This window comes from Rhinoraja longicauda, chromosome 9 (genome assembly GCF_053455715.1).
Source record: "Rhinoraja longicauda isolate Sanriku21f chromosome 9, sRhiLon1.1, whole genome shotgun sequence".
In the NCBI taxonomy this organism is placed as follows: Eukaryota; Metazoa; Chordata; class Chondrichthyes; order Rajiformes; family Arhynchobatidae; genus Rhinoraja; species Rhinoraja longicauda.
Genome location: NC_135961.1, coordinates 43568403 through 43589346, shown reverse-complemented (window position 1 = coordinate 43589346; position 20944 = coordinate 43568403). Strand labels below are relative to the sequence as shown.

At 44.7% G+C, this 20944-nt stretch overlaps 1 protein-coding gene across 7 annotated transcripts in view; it reads right to left on the bottom strand.

Annotated features, from left to right (window-relative positions):
- sdccag8 (SHH signaling and ciliogenesis regulator sdccag8) overlaps positions 1-20944 on the bottom strand; it is a 272774-nt gene that overhangs the window by 247636 nt on the left and 4194 nt on the right. For 6 of the 7 annotated variants that reach the window (XR_013547645.1, XM_078405351.1, XM_078405349.1 and 3 more), the window contains exons 2-4: positions 19344-19526; positions 17515-17597; positions 2026-2136 (exon numbers count right to left, since the gene is read on the bottom strand). Coding sequence is in view for 6 of the 7 variants with exons in the window: in XM_078405349.1 (XP_078261475.1) it covers positions 2026-2136; positions 17515-17597; positions 19344-19526 (377 nt within the window). In the remaining variant the exon portion in view is untranslated. Of the gene's footprint in view, positions 1-2025; positions 2137-17514; positions 17598-19343; positions 19527-20944 lie in introns of those variants that run through there. The other variant, XM_078405354.1, reaches the window with a different exon arrangement.

Genomic DNA, 20944 nt, shown 5'->3' with positions numbered 1-20944 from the left:
AGGTATATTTATGGTTAATTTGTAAAAAAATATGATGATTTTGTAGGTTTTATTGCTTTACTAGACCAAGTGAACCCGTTGGGCCCAAACCACTCCCACATTGGTGCAGCAACCTCTCCTCCCGCACTCCCCCCCCCCCCCCCCCGCCCCCCCGGGCGGCCACCATTGGTGATGTGGGGGTTGGGGGGGGGAAGAGTCCTGTCCCGTCCCGGTGTGGGGATTTTCAGTGGTAGATGGCGGCGGCTCTCTCACTGTTGCTGAGCCGCTGCTGCTGGACTCTGGGTGGCATGGGAAAGGCGCTGAGCCGGCCGGGGAGAGGAGGGGAGATGGAGGAGCCGAGGGCAGGCCCAGCGCCAGGCCCAGGCTTCCACCTCCACTAACGCCCGGCCTCACCGCCGTCGCTGCTGTTGCTGCCTTTCCCCTTGGCCCACTTCAGGTTCGCGGTGTCCCGGTCACGTCCAGGGCCAGGCTCCGGCTGCTTCCCCCGGCACCAGGCCTGGCTCTCCCGCCCCCAAGAGACAGGCGGCCGAGCCCTGCTCGTACCCGAGATCAATGGGCAACAATTGCGCAGGCGCGGACGCGTTTGTTCTGCGCACGCGGATGCGGCGGCCATCTTACATAAGTACCAGATCAACGGAGCCGCAACTGCGCATGCACGGTTTTTTAATCTTTAAAATGTGAATAACTTTAAAAATATACACGTCTCATCCTGTAACGTCAGCCATTCCTTCTCTTCAGAGATGCTGCCTGTCCCGATAAGTTACTCCAGCATTTTGTGTCTACCGGAGTGATGTGTTTCTGGGTGATATTTTCGGGAAGGTTTGATCAGACAAACCGCTCCGCTGGATGCTGACCTCTGCAGCTGTCTAATCGCTGCACGAACAGCAGCTTCAAGTTTACAGTGGTCCTCCATTGACATTCCAGACTGTAGCCACCGCCCGCACAAAGCAGCAATTCATTTACTCAAACATTTGTTTTTCTTTTGCATCGCCGACAATCCAAGAACGATTGAGAAAACCAAGAACAAGTCATATCATCATATATCATATCATATATATACAGCCGGAAACAGGCCTTTTCGGCCCACCAAGTCCGTCCGTGTTTTGGGAAGTGCGACATATTCCCGCTTGAGGAGAGCTCTGGTACAAGTTACAATGCAAAAGAAAATCGTCACGATCTTGCTCACTCACCGAAGCATAAAGCAATAAAACATACAAAATCTTTGTATTTTTTACAAATTAACCATAAATACACCTAATTAATAGTTTTGAAAGCAGTATTTTTTTACCTCGAAGAAGCAAAACTGGAAAATACAGATGAAACGCAGAATTGTATACAAGAAGCAGTTCAGCCGGCGAGAATGTTTAGCACAAGTGACCTATGACGCATGCGCGGTCAAGATACCGAACTCGCTTAATAGACTGCATTTTTCCAGCTTCACAATCACTCACACTGCAGACTACTTCATAGTTGAGCCAAATGGTACAAATCTCATGTAACAATTAGTATGCACAGAATTGGGTTTCTGGCCCCTTATCTTTAACTGAATTATATCATCCAGCCATTAAAAAAAAATAAAAAATGGATTGGTCAGTTTGGAAAGGTTATACATTTGGAAAAAATCTTACTGGATCCTCAGAGAAAAACAAAGCATAGAAGACAGTTTGTGTAGGAAAATAACTGCAGATGCTGGTACAAATCGAGGGTATCACAAAATTCTGGAGTAACTCAGGCAGCATCGAGGAGAGAGGGAATGGGAAATAGAAGACAGTTTCTTCTTTGTACATGATGACATATTTCCTTTACTTAATCTGTTTGTTCATTTAATAGGTATGAATTATACAAGTGATTAAATTTTAATTTGGTGTGGAAGAATAAATTACAATTGGAATCCAGATTTCCTTTACCATACTATCTTGGTAGAGAAAATCATTAACTTTTGCTTTTTGGTAAATGGACTAAAATTCTGAAAAACAAGCGTTAACCTCTAATGAATAACTAATTTGGGAAGTATATGCATCTGACCTTGAAAAGCTTGACTTCTGCCTCCAAATGTTGAATGTATTCTGATTGTTCATTAAGAATAGGTACCAGATCTTGAACAGACGGTGAGTGATCAGAATCATTTCCTGGTTTCTGTGTGCGAAAAGAGGCAATTACTATTGATTTATCAGTTTTCACAATTCAAGCGTTTGATGTCCTATAACATTTATTCCCCTCTCTATTCCAACAGGACCTTCCCAACTCATGCAATGGATTCTACTGGTGAAAAATGACTCATTTTCATTTTACAGCAGAAATGTGACCTCTTTGTCAAGGTCACAAAACAAAAAGAGAGGACCTTATGGGTCTCGTATGTTGTATTGTTAGAAATTGGTTAAACAATTAATGAAGTTATTTAGATTTACAAACTTAAATATTATCAATGTCTTAGTTTCCATATCTTTGCTATGATGGACAATATTTTAACAACTGTAACTGCAACACCAACAGATATTAACTCTGCACTGAAAAAGGTGGAAGGCCAGGTAGCCAAGCACAATGGTCAATTATATCAAAATTAATGCTATCTCCAAAGAATATGCTGTAACAGAATTAGATTTAAAATGTGAAAGCCAGGACACTAATTTAGAATGTGGTGTCACCTTTCAAGCAGACAGGTTATCCCAGATGGAATAAGTACATTATATCTGCCAGGAACGTGCCAACATTGCATGGTACTTGAAACAAGCAAACTAGGGCCAGAACACGATTAACAGACATAGAGCACATTGGAAAGTTTGAAACAATCAAAGTACCATGGCACTAAAGCAAATGATATTTGTTGCAGAATTTTTGGTCACTTATAAAAGGATACCATTTCAAGAGTAGCTCAGTATGCAAAAGAATAAACAAGGTTAAGGAACAACTCAATCTACAAATAAATGAAACATAAAATGAAGTTTTAAAAGGAAAGAGATGTAAGCCCTGGAAATTGGTAATTACGAGATACTGGGGCGTGGCTGTGTTCTGCAGCTGCGGCTCACCGGCAGTCTCTCCGTTTTTTTTGTTGTGTTTTTTGTCATTGTTGATGTTAAATGTACGTTTTGTTTTATTTTTAATTCTGTGTATGTAGGGGGGTGGTGGGGGGGGGTTGGGGGAAACCTTTTTTTAAATCTCCTCCTCAACGGAGATGCGACTTTTACCGTGTCGTATCTCCGTTCGCGCAACGGCCTAACAACGTGGAGTCGGCGGCCTCCAGCTGGGATCGACCTCGAAGACTCCGGTCGCAGGGCCTGGACTTACCATCTCGGAGGCTTCGGCCGTGGGCCCTGCAGACTGCAACATCGGGAGTTCGCAGGTCCCTGGCTGGCGACCGGCTTTTGGGAGCTCCAGCCGTAGCAGCTTCGACCGCCCCGAAGCACGAGGCACGATCAACCCGCCCGCAGGCCCTTCATCACCCTGCGTGGCTCGGCCGCAGCACTTTACATCGCCCGGTGGGGGCTCAGGACTCTCATCGCCCTGCGTGGCTCGGCCGCGGCATTTTCCATCACCCGGTGGGGGCTCAGGACTTTCATCGGCCTGCTCGGCTCGACCCTGGGACTTTCCATCGCCCGGTGGGGGCTTCAAGGGGTTGGGAGCCTCGATCACCTCGTGGCGCCACGGGAGAAGAACGAGGAGGAGATAAGACTTTGCCTTCCATCACAGTGAGGGTATGCCTAGAGCAATCACTGTGATGGCTGTTTTGTGTAAAAAATTGTATCTGTGTGTCTTGTGTTCTTTAATGTCTACTGCCGGACCCTGACGTGAGAGGACGCTGGCGTTGATTATTCGCCGCTTTTCCGTCAGGACAGTTTGTCTGTTTGTTTCTATGTTAATTGTATTTGTAAAGCGCTTTGTGCATGTGTTAAGGCGCTATATAAAATAAATATATTATTATTATTATTATTATACAATCAAAGAGTAAAACTGTTGACGACGAGAGCAAGCACAAACGAGAAAAGGAATCTGCAATCAATAGAACACAACAAAAGGAAAAAAGACCCACTCCACAGTCACTCAGAAAGTGAGCTTCTGAGGTTTCAAGGAACTGACTGTGACTAGCATGAGTTGTTAAAAACTGTTGCTTTGCAGAGGATATACCTTATCTCATAAATTCATTGTGCTTATAACCAGTATACTTGCACTGTAACAAGTTTCCTAAGTTAGTTTAAGTCCTGAATACAAAACAACCTCCAAATTGGCGACCTTAAGTGTTCTTAAATACTTCAGCAGAAATGTTTTGTCCATCATTAGAGTGAAGAGAGACTGTTTAATTGTCATATTCACCGACATGGAACAATAAAATCCTGTAAATACGTAAATAATATATAATAAACAAATACTCAATAAATTAACAATCACAAAACTCATGCAGAAAATCCCAGAAGTCTTTAGTGCCACCAAAGAGAGTCCATAGTACATAGTTTAGATTTTTTACATTTAGATATACAGCGCAGAAACAGGCCCTTCGGCCCACTGGGTCCGCGCCGCACAGCGATCCCCGCACATTAACACTATCCTACACCCACTAGGGACAATTTTTACATTTGCCCAGCCAATTAACCTACAAACCTGTACGTCTTTGGAGTGTGGGAGGAAACCGAAGATCTCGGAGAAAACCCACGCAGGTCACGGGGAGAACGTACATACTCCGTCCCTGTGATGGACCGGAAAGTGTCTACCACACTCTGTAATCTCCTTTGTTCCTGGACGTCAAGTTGCTGAACAAAGCTGTAATGCAACCAGACAATATGCTCTCTGTCATACACCCATTACAGCATTCATCGAGATACCAAATCTCCTCAATCTTCTAAGGAAGTGGAGGCATTGATGGGTTTTCTTTATGATTGCATCAATGTGCCAGGACAGATCTTCAGAAATATGCAATCCAGAAACTTTAAGTTATTGAGTCTCTCCACCGCCAACCCATCGATGATGAGGGTCATGGAACATCGGCTTAACCCTTCTAAAGTAAATGATCAGCTCCTTCCTGATGTTGAGTGCAAAATTGTTGTTCTGAGTATATTTACAATTGTTATTATATTGATACACATATTCACATTCTTGCAGCACAAGTTCAAATATCCTATCTTAGCTGTCATTTTTCTTGGCAAATAACCATCATAAATACAGATCACAAAGTAGAAGCTTTTAAATATCTTTCAGCAGTGCATACAATCTATATACGAAACTCTCGTTTGTTTGTTTGTTTGTTTGTTCTTGAACTACAGCCAAAACGGTACACGATAGCGCAACAATTTTAGGCCCACCTTACTCACCGTCATCCCTTTGGTGGTAATGGAAGAAGTTTCATTGAAATCAGTGTTATATTTTAAAAGTTATTCACATTTTAAAGTTTAAATCTATCCCCTAGGGAAGGAGGGAGGGAGGTGGAGGAAGGATAAGGGGGGTTGAGGGGGATGGAATGGGGGGGAGGGGAAGGGGGGAGGGGAAGGGGGAGGGAGAGCGGGAGGGGAGGAGGGAGTGGAGATGGGGAGAGGGTATGGGGGGAGGGGAGAGGGGGAGGAGGGGAGGGAGGGGGAGGTGGGGGGGAGGGGAGGGAGGGGGAGGTGGGGGGGAGGGGGAGGGGGAGAGGAGAGGATGCTGCACCAATGCAGGAGAGGTTTGAGCCCAATGGGTCCACTTGGCCTAGTTGTTTATAAAAAACACCATGAAATTTCACTAAATTTTCAATAATTTTTTTGAATTGTTAAAGTTAAAGAAACAAACAATAAAGCGTTTTGTGATAATTTATTATGAGAATTTTTTTTCGAATGGTATACAGCCTTAAGACAGCTGCAAATGTTTATGCTGTCGTTGCATTGGAGTCTAGTCTGGCAAATAAAAAGAAAGACAACAGACTACAAAGAAAGATTATCCTTAAATGGGAAATGGCAGTCAATTAAAAGAAAAGTACAAGACCAGCTTCTACAAAATACTTGCAGAACCAATGTGCATAATACAATTAGATTACAATATTCAGAGATTTAATGCTAAAAAATAATTTAGCAAAAGTGTTTTAGACCACATTAGAAGAGCTTTACTTTTTGCTGTGACCATTGTCAATATACGTAAGAAATGCTGCGGCTTATGGATAGCTACATACATTTATTTCTTGAAGTAATTAAATTTTTCTTGATTCTGCAAGACCCCCAGATTTTACCAACCTCAGTGGACACTTCCATAAAATAAAAGTTATTCCCGAATGTTGATGTATGAAAGCAGCTGCAATATACTAAATAACGTGGAACCCATAGCATTATGAAATAATAAACACAATCACTATTCCACCGTTATCAATTCAAATTCTTTTTCTTTTACTTGATATTGCAAATTACGTGATTTTGCAAGGAAACTGCCATTCATTGGTTTTAGCTATATGTTTTATACCCTGTATGTTTGGCATGTTAATGTTGAATATCATGTTCAAATGGTTCTTTATTGTCACGTATACACAGCACAGTGAAATTATTTTGCACAACCCACAAATGCAAAGTCACCATATTTTTTCGCTGTTTATAATGTGTTGGAAGTACTGGAACGCCCCCGATCCAAGAAAACCCAGGTAAGCCCCTGGCTGCTGCACGTCCGTGACCTGACATCCCTCTCCTCGCACGACCGTTTCCGTATCTGGGAGGATGCCTCCTGCAGCCGACCTTGAAGACACTGGAGGTAATACCCAGGTCCCTCTCCTATCAACCCACTCATCGAATCCGTCACCACCAGCAGCTCACTCCTCAACTCTCTGGTTTACAGGGTTTCCGAGCTTCCCCCTGCAGGCAACGGCCCATCGGGCCTTTCTTTGCAGCTGCACGTGGTGCGGGCGTTCTTGGTGGTCAATTGGTCTGTCCAAGTTCTCGGCCGGCCGCTAGATCCGCTCACGCACACCGCAATGGCAACGTAACCTGACATTACAGGTCACGCAAGTTGAAATATATTCTGCCAGTCCCTCAGGGTTTAAAACTTCTACCCAGCAACATTCACCAGATAGACAGCACTGCATTCAAAGAGGCAGCTCCCCAACCATCTTCAAAGGCAGTAAGAGACAGACAATAAATATTCACCCCGCCAGACAAATCCCAATGATGAAAAAAGCCTTATACACTTTGCAAAACTGATGCCACAAATAGACACAACTTCCACCAGGATGTTCCAGTAACTCCTCTATATTATTTTTCTGTCCTGGGCCTCCTCCATTGTCAAAGTGAGGCACAAAATGGAGAAACAGCATCTCATATTTCGCTTGGGTAGCTTACACTCCAGCAGTATGAACATTGGAGACATCTCTAACTTCAATTAGCTTTTGCCTTCTCTCTCTCTCCATCCCCTCCCCCTTCCGTTCTCCTACCAATCTTACTGTCTCCGACTACATTTTAACTCTGTACCGCCCCCTCCCCTGACATCAGTCTGAAGTAGGGACTCGACCCGAAACGTCAGCCATTCCTTCTCTCCAGAGATGTTGCCTGTCCCGCTGAGTTACTCCAGCATTTTGGGTCTATCCTCTATATTATTAATAATCACTTCTGATTCCATGCAATCATAAGAAATGGAACACTTGTGCCAAAATCTCTTATTTTCTACTGCCCCAAACACTGTCAATCAATAATTTATTTGAACTTTTTTCAATATATTCACTGTTCACAATATTGACTACTATAACAAGAACAACCCAGATTAAGTGCAAATATTTCCAGTTAGGCTACAAGCACAACTCCCAAGCTTCTAGTCACTTTGTTCTTGCTGCTTACATTAATCCAATTAAGCTGATCAGAACTTAATGCTTAAATCATTGCTTAATCTCACACACCATTTCTGATTTCATTACCTCTGGCCCACACGGTATTGTGGGTTCAGTATTGATGTGGATAGAGAACTGGCTGGCAGACAGGAAGCAAAGAGTAGGAATAAACGGGTCCTTTTCAGAATGGCAGGCAGTGACTAGTGGGGTACCGCAAGGCTCAGTGCTGGGACCCCAGCTATTTACAATATATATTAATGATTTGGACGAGGGAATTGAATGCAACATCTCCAAGTTTGCGGATGACACGAAGCTGGGGGGCAGTGTTAGCTGTGAGGAGGATGCTAGGAGGCTGCAAGGTGACTTGGATAGGTTAGGTGAGTGGGCAAATGCATGGCAGATGCAGTATAATGTGGATAAATGTGAGGTTATCCACTTTGGTGGCAAGAACAGGAAAGCAGACTATTACCTGAATGGTGGCTGAATAGGAGAAGGGGAGATGCAACGAGACCTGGGTGTCGTGGTACACCAGTCATTGAAAGTAGGCATGCAGGTGCAGCAGGCAGTGAAGAAAGCGAATGGTATGTTGGCATTCATAGCGAGGGGATTTGAGTATAGGAGCAGGGAGGTTCTGCTGCAGTTGTACAGGGCATTGGTGAGACCACACCTGGAGTATTGCGTACAGTTTTGGTCTCCTAGAATAGAATAGAATAGAATTCCTTTATTGTCATTGCAACAGGTACAACAAAATTAAAATAGCAATCCTGACAGTGCATAACACACGAGAAATAAAACATATATACAATAAATGCAAATACAAAATGTAACAAACAAGCGAGTAGTTGATAAATAAAAAATTAAAAAAGTACAGGAATGAATATGGATCACATTGTAGTGCAGTTTAAAAAGTGTAACCTAGTGCTGAAAGTCAGTGTAACAGTGCGTATCAGTGTTTGACAGTGTTCAGTTCACGTATGGCTCTGGGGTAAAAACTGTTCTTGAGTCTGATTGTGCGAGATTTGATTGACCTGAAACGTCGACCAGAGGGCAGAAGATCAAACAGATGGTGGCCAGTGTGTGATGGGTCTTTTATTATTTTGTCTGCTCTGCTGAGGCAGCGTAGGCTGAATAGGTACTCCAAAGAGGGCAGTGAGCAGCCGATGATCTTCTGGCCGTCTTGATGACCCTCTGAAGGGCCTTCCTGTCCTTCTCTGAGCAGCTGGCATACCATGTGGTTATACAGTATGCCAGCACACTCTCCATGGAGCAGCGGTAGAAGGACATCATGAGCTTCTCCTGCAGGTTGGTTTTCCTGAGGATCCTCAGGAAGTGGAGTCTCTGCTGTGCCTTCTTCACTACGGTAATGGTGTTGGTAGACCAGGTGAGATCCTCTGCGATGTGCGTACCCAGGAACCTGAAAGCGGGTACCCTTTCCACACAGTCCCCATTGATGTAGAGTGGGTCGGGTTCTGCACTGGTTTTCCGGTAGTCTATTATAAGTTCTTTTGTTTTTGAGGAGTTCAGGACAAGATTGTTCACTGAACACCATGCTGCCAGTCTTTGGATTTCATCCCTGTAGGCTGTCTCATCTCCTCCTGAGATGAGTCCAACCACAGTCGTGTCATCCACAGTCATCCACTGAGGAAAGAGATTCTTGCCATAGAGGGAGTACAGAGAAGGTTCACCAGATTGATTCCTGGGATGGCAGGACTTTCATATGAAGAAAGACTGGATAGACTCGGCTTGTACTCGCTGGAATTTAGAAGATTGAGGGGGGATCTTATAGAAACGTACAAAATTCTTAAGGGGTTGGACAGGCTAGATGCAGGAAGATTGTTCCCGATGTTGGGGAAGTCCAGAACAAGAGGTCACAGTTTAAGGATAAGGGGGAAGTCTTTTAGGACCGAGATGAGAAAGTTTTTTTTCACACAGAGTGGTGAATCTGTGGAATTCTCTGCCACAGAAGGTAGTTGAGGCTAGTTCATTGGCTATAATAAAGAGGGAGTTAGATGTGGTCCTTGTGGCTAAAGGGATCAGGGGGTATGGAGAGAAGGCAGGTACGGGATACTGAGTTAAATGATCAGCCATGATCATATTGAATGGCGGTGCAGGCTCGAAGGGCCGAATGGCCTACTCCTGCACCTATTTTCTATGTTTCTATGTTAATCTCATACACCATTTCTGATTTCATCACTTCTGGCTGCCTGCCTTACACAGCCTCCAACCTTATCATTTCCCAGCCCTGCATAGCCCGGTTTTATCTTCTATCCCAAAATCCAAAAACACAACTCCCCTGGCAAAGAGTCTAAAGAAGGGTCTCGACCCGAAACGTCATCCATTCCTTCTTTCCAGAGATGTTGCCTGACCCGCTGAGTTACTCCAGCATTTTGTGTCTTCCCTAGCAGACCTATTGTTTCTGCCTGCCCCTTTTCATACGGAAATGATTTCCACATACCTCAACTCCATCCTATCCACCCTGGTCCAATCTCTCCCGACCTATGTCCAAGATACCTCACATGCCCTTCGTCTCTTTAATGACTTCCCTTTTCTGAGCCCCCACTCACTCATCTTTACTATGAACGTTCAGTCACTCTACACCTCCATCCCCCACCAGGAAGGCCTTAAAGCCCTCCGTTTCTTCCTCGATCGTAGAACTATCTAATTTCCCGCTACTAACACTCTACTCCGCCTAGCGCAGCTGTTCCTCACCCTTAATAACTTCTCCTTCGACTCCTTCCACTTACTCCAAGTCCAAGGCATAGCTATGGGCACCCGTATGGGCCCCAGCTATGCCTGCCACTTTGAAGGGTACGTTAAACAATCCCTGTTTCAGGCGTATACGGGTCCCATCCCCGAATTCTATCTCCGTTACACTGACAACTGCATCGATGTTACCTCCTACACCCATGCAAAACTCATGGACTTCATCAAGTTCACCACCAATTTCCATCCTGCACTCAAATTTACTTGCACCATCTCTGACACCTCCCTCCCCCTTCTTGATCTCACAGACTCCATCACAGGAAATAGACTATCTACTGACGTCTATTACATACCCACTGATTCCCACAACTATCTCGGCTACCCTTCTTCCCACCCTGCTTCCTGCAAAGACTCTATCCCTGACTCTCAATTCCTCCGCCTAAGCCGCATCTGCACCAAAGATGAGGTGTTCCAAACCAGAACATCCGAGATGTCCTCATTCTTTAGGGAACATCATTCTTTAGGGAACAGGTGTTCCCCTCTCCCATCATAGATGAGGCCCTCACTCATGTCTAACTCGGTACCCCGCAGCTTTGCCCATGCTCCCCCTCCCCTAGTCGCAACAGAGACAGAGTCCCCCTGGTCCTTACCTTCCACCCCATCAGCCGTCGCATACAATACACAATCCTCCGAAATTTACGCCACCTCCAACGGGATCCCACCACTAGCCACATTTTCCCATCTCCACCCCTTTCTGTCTTCCGCATAGACCGTTCCCTCCACAACTCCCTGGTTAACTCATCCCTTCCCAACCAAACCACCCCCTCCCCAGGTACCTTCCCCAGCAACCGCAGAAGATGCAACACCTGTCCCCATACCTCCTCCCTTGACTCTGTCCAGGGACCCCGACAGACCTTTCAGATTAGGAAGAGGTTGACTTGCACATCCTCCAAGAGTCCTCATCTACTGTATCCGTTGTTCAAGATGTGGACTCTTATACATTGGCGAGACCAAATGCAGACTGGGCGATCGTTTCGTTGAACACCATCGCTCAGTCCGCCTGAACGAACCTGATCTCCCGGTTGATAAACACTTTAATTCTTCTTCCCATTCCCACACATACCTTTCTGTCCTCGGTCTCCTCCATTGTCAGAGTGAGGCCAAATGCAAATTGGAGGAACAGCATCGCATATTTCGCTTGGGCAGCTTACAGCCCAGTGGTATGAATATTGATTTCTCTGACTTCAGGTAGCCCCGGCATTCCCTCTCTCTCTATTTCTCCCCCACCTAAGTCGCACTCACTTCTCGTTTTCACCTAACAGCTTACAATGGCATGTTTCCTTTGTCATTGTTACTTTTTTGCATATCTTTCATTCATTGTTCATTATCTCTCTACATCATCGCCTATATCTCTCGTTTCACTAACCAGTCTCAAGAAGGGTCTCGGCCCGAAACATCACCCATTCTTTCCCTCCAGAGATGCTGCCTGTCCCGCTGAGTTACTCCAGTTTTTTGTGTCTCTCTTCGGTTTAAATCAGCATCTGCAGTTCCTTTATTACTTATAAACATGTGATAAAATAGGCCGAAGTCAGCATGGTTTTGTGAAAGGGAGATCCACGAACCTGTTCGAATTCTTTGAGGAAGTAAATATCACGACAAAGGAGAGTCAGTGTATGTTGTTTACCCGGATTTTCAGAAGGCCGCACCTAAGGCTGCTAAGAGCCCATGGTATCAGAGCGAACAAACTAGCATGAATAGCAGGTTGGCTGAAAGGCACAAGGCAAAGAATGGCAATAAAGGGGGCTTTTTCTGGTTCGCTGCTAGTGTCTAGCGGAGTTCTGCAGAGGTCAGTGCTGGGGCCACTACTCTTCACAATGTATATCAATGATTTGGATGAGGGAATTGAAGGCTTTGTGGCCAAGTTGGCAGATGATACAAAGATAGGTCCGAATTTGCGGATGATGTAAAGATCGCTAGAGAGGCAGGTAGCGTAGAGAAACCAGGGACTCTGCAGAAGGTCTTGGGCAGGTTAGGAGAGTGGGCTAAGAAGTGGCAGATGGAATACAGTGCAGCAAAGTGTAGAGTCATGCATTTTGGTAGTTGGAATAAAGGCATAGACCATTTTCTAAATGGGGAGAAAATTCAGAAATCAGAGGTGCAAAGGGACTTGGGAGTGCTGTGCAAGATTCCCTAAAAGACTTGGACAGGTTGAGTGAGTGGGCAGATGCAGTATAATGTAGATAAATGTGAGGTTATCCACTTTGGCGGCAAAAACAAGGAGGAAGATTATTATCTCAATGATGTCAGATTAGGTAAAGGGGAAGTGCAACGAGACCTTGGTGTCCTTGTACACCAGTCACTGAAAGTAAGTGTGCAGGTACAGCAGGCAGTGAAGAAAGCTAATGGCATGTTGGCCTTCATAACGAGAGGATAGGAGCAAAGAGGTCCTTCTGCAGTTGTACAGGGCCCTGGTGAGACCACATTTGGAGTAGTGTGTGCAGTTTTGGTCTCCTAATTTAAGGAAGGACGTCCTTGCTATTGAGGCAGTGCAGCGTAGGTTCATGAGGTTAATCCCTGGGATGGAGGGAGTGTCATATGAGGAAAGATTGGAAAGACAGGGTTTGTATTCACTGAGGTTTAGAAGGATGAGAGGGGATCTTATAGAGACGCATAAAATTATAAAAGGACTGGACAAGCTAGATGCAGGAAAAATGTTCCCAATGTTGGGGGAAGTCCAGAACCAGGGGCCACAGGATAAGAATAAAGGGAAGGCCATTTAAAACTGAGGTGAGAAGCAACTTTTTCACCCAGAGAGTTGTGAATTTATGGAATTCTCTACTATAGAAGCCAGTGGAGGCCAATTCACTGGATGAATTTAAAAGAGAGTTAGATAGAGCGCTCGGGGCTAGTGGAATCAAGGGATATGGGGAGAAGGCAGGCACAGGTTACTGATTGTGGATGATCAGCCATGATCACAATGAATGGCGGTGCTGGCTCTAAGAGCCAAATGTCCTCCTCCTGCACCTATTTTCTATGTTTCTATGTTTCATTTCCAAGTCAAATAGGTAGTAAGGAAGGTAAATGTAATGCTAACATTTATTTTGAGGACTAGAATATCAAAACAGGGATGAAATGCTGAGGTTTTATAAGGCATTGGTCAGACCACATTTGGAGTTTTGTGACAATATACAATAGACAATAGGTGCAGGAGTAGGCCATTCAGCCCTTCGAGCCAGCACCGCCATTCAATGCAATCATGGCTGATCACTCTCAATCAGTACCCCGTTCCTGCCTTCTCCCCATACCCCCTCACTCCGCTATCCTTAAGAGCTCTATCCAGCTCTCTCTTGAAAGCATCCAACGAACTGGCCTCCACTGCCTTCTGAGGCAGAGAATTCCACACCTTCACCACTCTCTGACTGAAAAAGTTCTTCCTCATCTCCGTTCTAAATGGCCTACCCCTTATTCTTAAACTGTGGCCCCTTGTTCTGGACTCCCCCAACATTGGGAACATGTTTCCTGCCTCTAATGTGTCCAATCCCCTAATTATCTTATATGTTTCAATAAGATCTCCCCTCATCCTTCTAAATTCCAGTGTATACAAGCCTAATTGCTCCAGCCTTTCAACATACGACAGTCCCGCCATTCCGGGAATTAACCTAGTGAACCTACGCTGCACGCCCTCAATAGCAAGAATATCCTTCCTCAAATTTGGAGACCAAAACTGCACACAGTACTCCAGGTGTGGTCTCACCAGGGCCCGGTGCAACTGTAGAAGGACCTCTTTGCTCCTCAATAGTCAATAGTCGTTTATTTGTCACATACACATAAATGTGTAGTGAAATGAAACATTACCCGCAGTTGAAACACTAAGACCAATAAGAATAATCAATAAAAATGCAATAACACATACAATCATACACTAACACCAAACAAAAGAAACATCCATCACAGTGAGTCTCCTCCAGTCCCTTCTCACTGTGATGGAAGGCCAGAATGTCTTTTCTCTTCCCTGCCGTCTTCTCCCGCGGTTAGGCTGTTGAACTTGCCACGTCGGGGCGGTCGGGGCTCCCGACATTGGAGCGCCGCGCCGGACGGTGAAAGGTCCACGGCGGGCCGACCCAAGCCCCGCGATTCGGGGCGGGCGAACACGCTGCCTCTGCCGCTGCCGGAGCTCCCGATGTCGGCCCCCATCCAGGGGCCTGCGGGCTTCCGACGTCCACGCGGCCCGCGCCGGAGCCTCCGGAGACGGCAGTTATGGGTCTCATATCTGAGGAAGGATGTGCTGACTTTGGAGAGGGTCCAGAGGAGGTTTACAAGAATGATCCCAGGAATGACTGGGTTAGCATATGAAGTGTGTTTGACAATACTGGATCTCTACTAGCTGAAGTTTAGAAGGATGAGGGGAGGGCCTCATCGAAATTCACCGAATAGTGAAAGGCCTGGATAGAGTGAATGTGGAGAAGACATTTCCACTAGTGGGAAAGTCTAGGCCATAGCCTCAGAATAAAAGGGCTTACCTTTAGAAAGGAGATGAGAAATTTATTTAGTCAGAGTGGTGAATCTGTGGAATGCATTGCCACAAGTCAGTGGATATTTCTAAGGCGAAGTTTGACAGATTATTGACTAGTTAGGATGTCAGGGGTTATGGGGAGAAGGTAGGAGAAAAGGGTTGCGAGGGGAAGATAGATCAGACATGATTGAATGACAGGGTAGACTTGATAGGCTAAATGGCCCAATTCTAAATGGCCCTATAACTTAGGCTAATTAGGGCAATCCACAGTACACTGTTTCAAACATCCACAGTACACTGCAGTTACCAAACATTTGGGCCATGCACAATTTCAATATGTAGTTGACTTTCAAAAACTATGGAGACAGTTTAGGCTAAATGCCCCTATGACTTAGGCTAAACTTGATAGGCTAAATGGCCCTATAACTTAGGAACTTATGAACACATCTCTCCTGAAACATCCACTAACATTGAACTTGTGAGTTATGGCAGAACACAAACAATCAGAGTAGAAGCTCGCCAGCCACAATCACAATGGACTGTTTAAGAAGGGGAAAGTTTGTTAATAATTTTTTTCATCGATTAATTTGTTTTCATGCCACCTGCTCACTATAATTCATGCTTCCTCTTCCTTGCTTACTATATTGTAATTATTATTGTGCAGATCTGTCAAAATATCATTTATCTGGAAATATTAACTGTCACTTATGCTGCCTCAATGGTGGAGTATTCTCAACTCCTGAAGTTTTTATTTCAGATTTCAAACATCCACAGTACACTGCAGTTACCAAACATTTGGGCCATGCACAATTTCAATATGTAGTTGACTTTCAAAAACTATGGCCTCTGGAGACAGTGTTCATACTGTTGCTTCCAAACACACTCCTCTATTTGAAAACAAAGCTGAAAGTTCCAATTGTTTATTTTTTCTCATCACTCACGAATCTCAAGATATCAATAGACAATAGACAATAGACAATAGGTGCAGGAGTAGGCCATTCAGCCCTTCGAGCCAGCACCGCCATTCAATGCGATCATGGCTGATCACTCAATCAGTACCCCGTTCCTGCCTTCTCCCCATACCCCCTCACTCCGCTATCCTCAAGAGCTCTATCCAGCTCTCTCTTGTTTCAGTGATCGTTACTGATGTTGATCCAATTGGAATAGACTTCATTGATAATATTTATTGTAATGTTGTGCTAAGTTTCTGAAATAACTTATTTACGAATTAGGAACTCATGTTGATAAACTATTTAACACCTGACAAACCATTTCTTCATGCACCACCACTCTCACCTACCACTTCTATACTTTTAGCGTGTAAAGGACACAGGTGACTTCACAGATGCTCCGTGATATAATCTCTTAAATTGACCACGTAAATTTCTTAATAGGGAAACTAGATTTGCTGGTTCACTTTTGCTGCCCTAATTTAAATGTGCCTGTTATAATGATGGTTATGTGTGCAGCCTTACCCACAAATCCAATATTCTGGACAAATCTAGAACTTTTGGCACATTGGCCTTCATCAGTCAGAGTATTGAGTATAGAAGTTGGGAGGTCATGTTGCAGTTGTTTAAGACGTTGATGAGACCGCATTTAGCGTATTGTGTTCAGTTCTGGGCACCATGTTATAGGAAAGATATTGCCAAGCTTGAAAGGGTTGAGAGAAGATTTACGAGGATGTTGCCAGGACTAGAGGGTCTGAGCTAAAGGGAGAGGTTAAGTAGGCTGGGTCTCTATTCCTTGGAGCACAGGAGGATGAGGGGTGATCTTGTAGATGTGTATAAAATCATGAGAGGAATAAATCGGGTAGATGCACAGAATCTCTTGCCCAGAGTGGGGGAATCGAGGACCCGAGGACAAAGTTTCAAGGTGAAAGCGAAAAGATTTAATAGGAATCTGAGGGGTAACTTCTTCACACAAAGGGTGGTGGGTGTATGAAACAAGCTGCCAGAGGAGGTAGTTGAGGCTGGGACTATCCCAATGTTTTATGAAACAGTTAGACAGGTACATGGATACAAGTTTGGAGGCATATGGACCAAACGCAGGCAGGTAGGACTAGTGTAGCTAGGACATGTTGGCCGGTGTGGGCAAGTTGGACCGAAGGGCCTGTTTCCACACTTTATCATTCTTTTACTCCATGACTCTAACGGAAATTATTTTATATTTTATACATCTGGTAGAGCTGCTGCCTCACAATGCCAGTGACCTGGGTGTGATCCTGACCTGAGGTGCTGTTTGTGTGGAATTTGCATATTCTTCCTGGGAACACATGGGTTTCCTCTGGATGATCTCATTTCCTCCCAATGCCAAAGACGTGCATGTTTGTAAGTTATTGGCCTCTGTAAAATTGCCTCTAACGTATCGGGAGCGGGTGAGAAAGTGGGATAACGTAGAACTTGCTGAGCATTAAAATGTAAACCACCATTTCAAATTTGGAAAACTTGCATTGATAGATCCAAATGAAACCAACGTAAAATGACAAATATGTTTGCTTGCTTAAAAATTATTATATTCTAAATTACTTGCATATTACCATACGACATGTCCCGGTTGCAGATGTTGAACCTGTCCCTTCTCTAATTTTCTGTTCCCCCAACAGGGCTCTGAGCTCGTTCACTGTTGCAAGAAGAAGACATTATGGACACAGTCCATTTTTAGTAATTTAGCAATACTCAATGAACACAACATATATTGAGGTATGGGGGAGAAGGGACAGGGGAGAAGGGAGGGTGGAGAGGGTGTTGCACCAATGCAGGAGAGGTTTGGGCCCAACGAGTCCACTTGGTCTAGTCTATTATAAACCTGCTGACTCCCACAGCTATCTAGACTACACTTCTTCCCACCCTGCATCCTGCAAAGATTCTATCCCCCTACTCCCAAAACCTTTATCTATGCCGCATCTGTGCCCAAGATGAGGTGTTCCATATCAGGACATCTGAGATGTTCTTATTCTTTAGGGAACTGGGGCCCTCAGAAAGGTCTTCTCTGTATCCCACAGCTCCGCTCGTGCTCCCCCTCCCCCCAGTCGCAACAGAGACAGAGTCCCCCTGGTCCTCACCTTTCACCCTCTCAGCCTTCACATGCAGCACATAATCCTCAGATATTTTTGCCACAACAGGATCCCACCACTAACCACACCTTCCCACCTTCACCTCTTTCTGCAAAGACCGTTCCTTCTGCAACTCCCTGGTTAACTCACCCCTTCCTACCCAAACCACCCCCTCCCCAGGTACTTTCCCTATGCAACCGCAGGAGATGCAACATCTGTCCCTATACCTCCTCCCTCGACTCCGTCCAAGGACACCAATAGTCCTTTCAGGTGAGGTGGAGGTTCACTTGCACCTCCTCCAACCTCATCCACTGCATCTGCTGTTCCAGGTATGGACTCCTATATATCGGCGAGACTAAACACAGGTTCGGTGATCGTTTCCCTGAACACCTCCACTCAGTACGCCCAAACCTCCCGGTTGCTAAACACCTTAACTCCCCCTCCCATTCCCATACTAACCTTTCTGTCTTGAGCTTCCTCCACTGTCAGAGTGAGGCCCAATGCAAATTGGAGGAATAGCACCTCATATTTTGCTTGGGCAGCTTATAACCCAGTGGTATGAATATTGAAGGTAGACACAAAATGCTGGAGTAACTCAGCGGGACAGGCAGCATGTCTGGAGAGGAATGAGTGACGTTTTGGGTTGAGACCCCTCTTCAGTATGAATATTGACTTCTCTAATTTCAAGTAACCCTCGCTTTCCCTCTCTCTCCATTCCTCCCCATCCCAGTTCTCCGACCAGCTTGACTATCCCCCGGATTAAATTTTATCTCTGTATGTTTTGTTGTCACCTTCCCCTAGCTAACGATGATCTATTCTACATTTTCCTTGTTCTCGTTCCCTTTGATGTCTCATTTTCACACCTTACCCTTCCATATCTCTGTGTCTCCCTCTCCCCTGACTCTCAGTCTGAAGAAGGGTCTCAACCCGAAATGTCACCCATTCATTCTATCCAGAGATGCTGCCTGTCCCGCTGAGTTACTCCAGTATTTTTTGTCTATCTTCGGTGTAAACCAGCATCTGCAATTCCTTCCTACACATCCCATCAACCAATGCCCTCTCCACTCCTTGAATCAGAATCAAATTGAGTAGCCCATTACCACTTTGGCAACTTTTGAAGTGTTATCGTCAGAGAGATACAGCAGTTATCATCAGATAGCCCAGAGGCAGCCAATCAACATCTTTCAAAAAGACATATTTAATTCAGAGAAGTGCATTTCATCTTATAAAAGCAGTTCAAAATAAGAAAAGTTTCAGTGGCTAAAAACTATTTGTTTCAAAAAATATATTTAGTAATAGGTTTCAATGATCACCTGCATGACTATGTTGTAACTCCTGCCATGCCATTTCACAGTGACTCTCGGCCTTCTCTGAGAGATTTCTAGAGTTTCCTTGGACGGTGTCAAGTCCATCCACTGGAGATAGTTCAGACGATTCTACCTGAAGTTTTCCTTCCAGAGTACATTTCAGTTTCTGTATGCTCTTGTTAGCCCTTTCTGTGAACAGTGGTAGTAAAGTAGTAATTTAAGAAGATCAGAAAGCATAAAAGGACTTTGCTGAGAATTCTTTATCATGTTATGTTGCGGCTTAAATAATTTAAATGCCAGATTGGAGTTGCTTCTTCATCATTATGGTGAACAATAACTTGCATTTAGAATCATCACAGTTTCAAGACATTAAGATAGCCAGAAAATAATCTTTATCCAAGTATAGGTTCAATTAAAAAGGAAAACAAGAATCTTCACATTGCAGCTACCAGACCACCCCTTTTTCTCTGTCAAGTACTAACCCTTGCCACACATCTCTTTTATTAGTTTGTGTTTTCAGCTTTTCTTTCAATCAAAATGTTTTGAGCTCTGATCTTGCAAGAGCTCTGAAGTGACAACAGAATACTACAAAATTCATGATAACACATATGCTGGCTCTGGACTTGCATCCAAAGACTAAATTAAGATCTGTGGATACAAGTTTGAATCACATAGGAAAACAAGGGATTTAAATTCCAGTGTTAATAGATCTGGAATAAAAAGATTAGAATTAGTAATAACTAGAAATATTATTTGTCTCTAAATTAACATCTAATTCCTGATGCATTGTATTCTTCCAGCATTTTATGACTGTACTAGACCAAGTGGACCCGTGTCAAGTTAGGAAGAGGGGATGTTCAACGAGATCTGGGTGTCCTAGTGCATCTGTCACTGAAAGGAAGCATGCAGGTACAGCAGGCAGTGAAGAAAGCCTATGGAATGTTGGCCTTCATAACAAGTGGAGTTGAGTATAGGAGCAAAGAGGTCCTTCTACAGTTGTACCGGGCCCTGGTGAGACCGCACCTGGAGTACTGTGTGCAGTTTTGGTCTCCAAATTTGAGGAAGGATATTCTTGCTATTGAGGGCGTGCAGCGTAGGTTCACTAGGTTAATTCCCGGAATGGCGGGACTGTCGTATGTTGAAAGGCTGGAGCAATTAGGCTTGTATACACTGGAATTTAGAAGGATGAGGGGGGATCTTATTGAAACATATAAGATAATTAGGGGATTGGACACATTAGAGGCAGGAAACATGTTCCCAATGTTGGGGGAGTCCAGAACAAGGGGCCACGGTTTAAGAATAAGGGGTAGGCCATTTAGAACGGAGATGAGGAAGAACTTTTTCAGTCAGAGAGTGGTGAAGGTGTGGAATTCTCTGCCTCAGAAGGCAGTGGAGGCCAGTTCGTTGGATGCTTTCAAGAGAGAGCTGGATAGAGCTCTTAAGGATAGCGGAGTGAGGGGGTATGGGGAGAAGGCAGGAACGGGGTACTGATTGAGAGTGATCAGCCATGATCGCATTGAATGGCGGTGCTGGCTCGAAGGACTGAATGGCCTACTCCTGCACCTATTGTCTATAAACCTCTCCTCCATTGGTGCAGCACCCTCTCC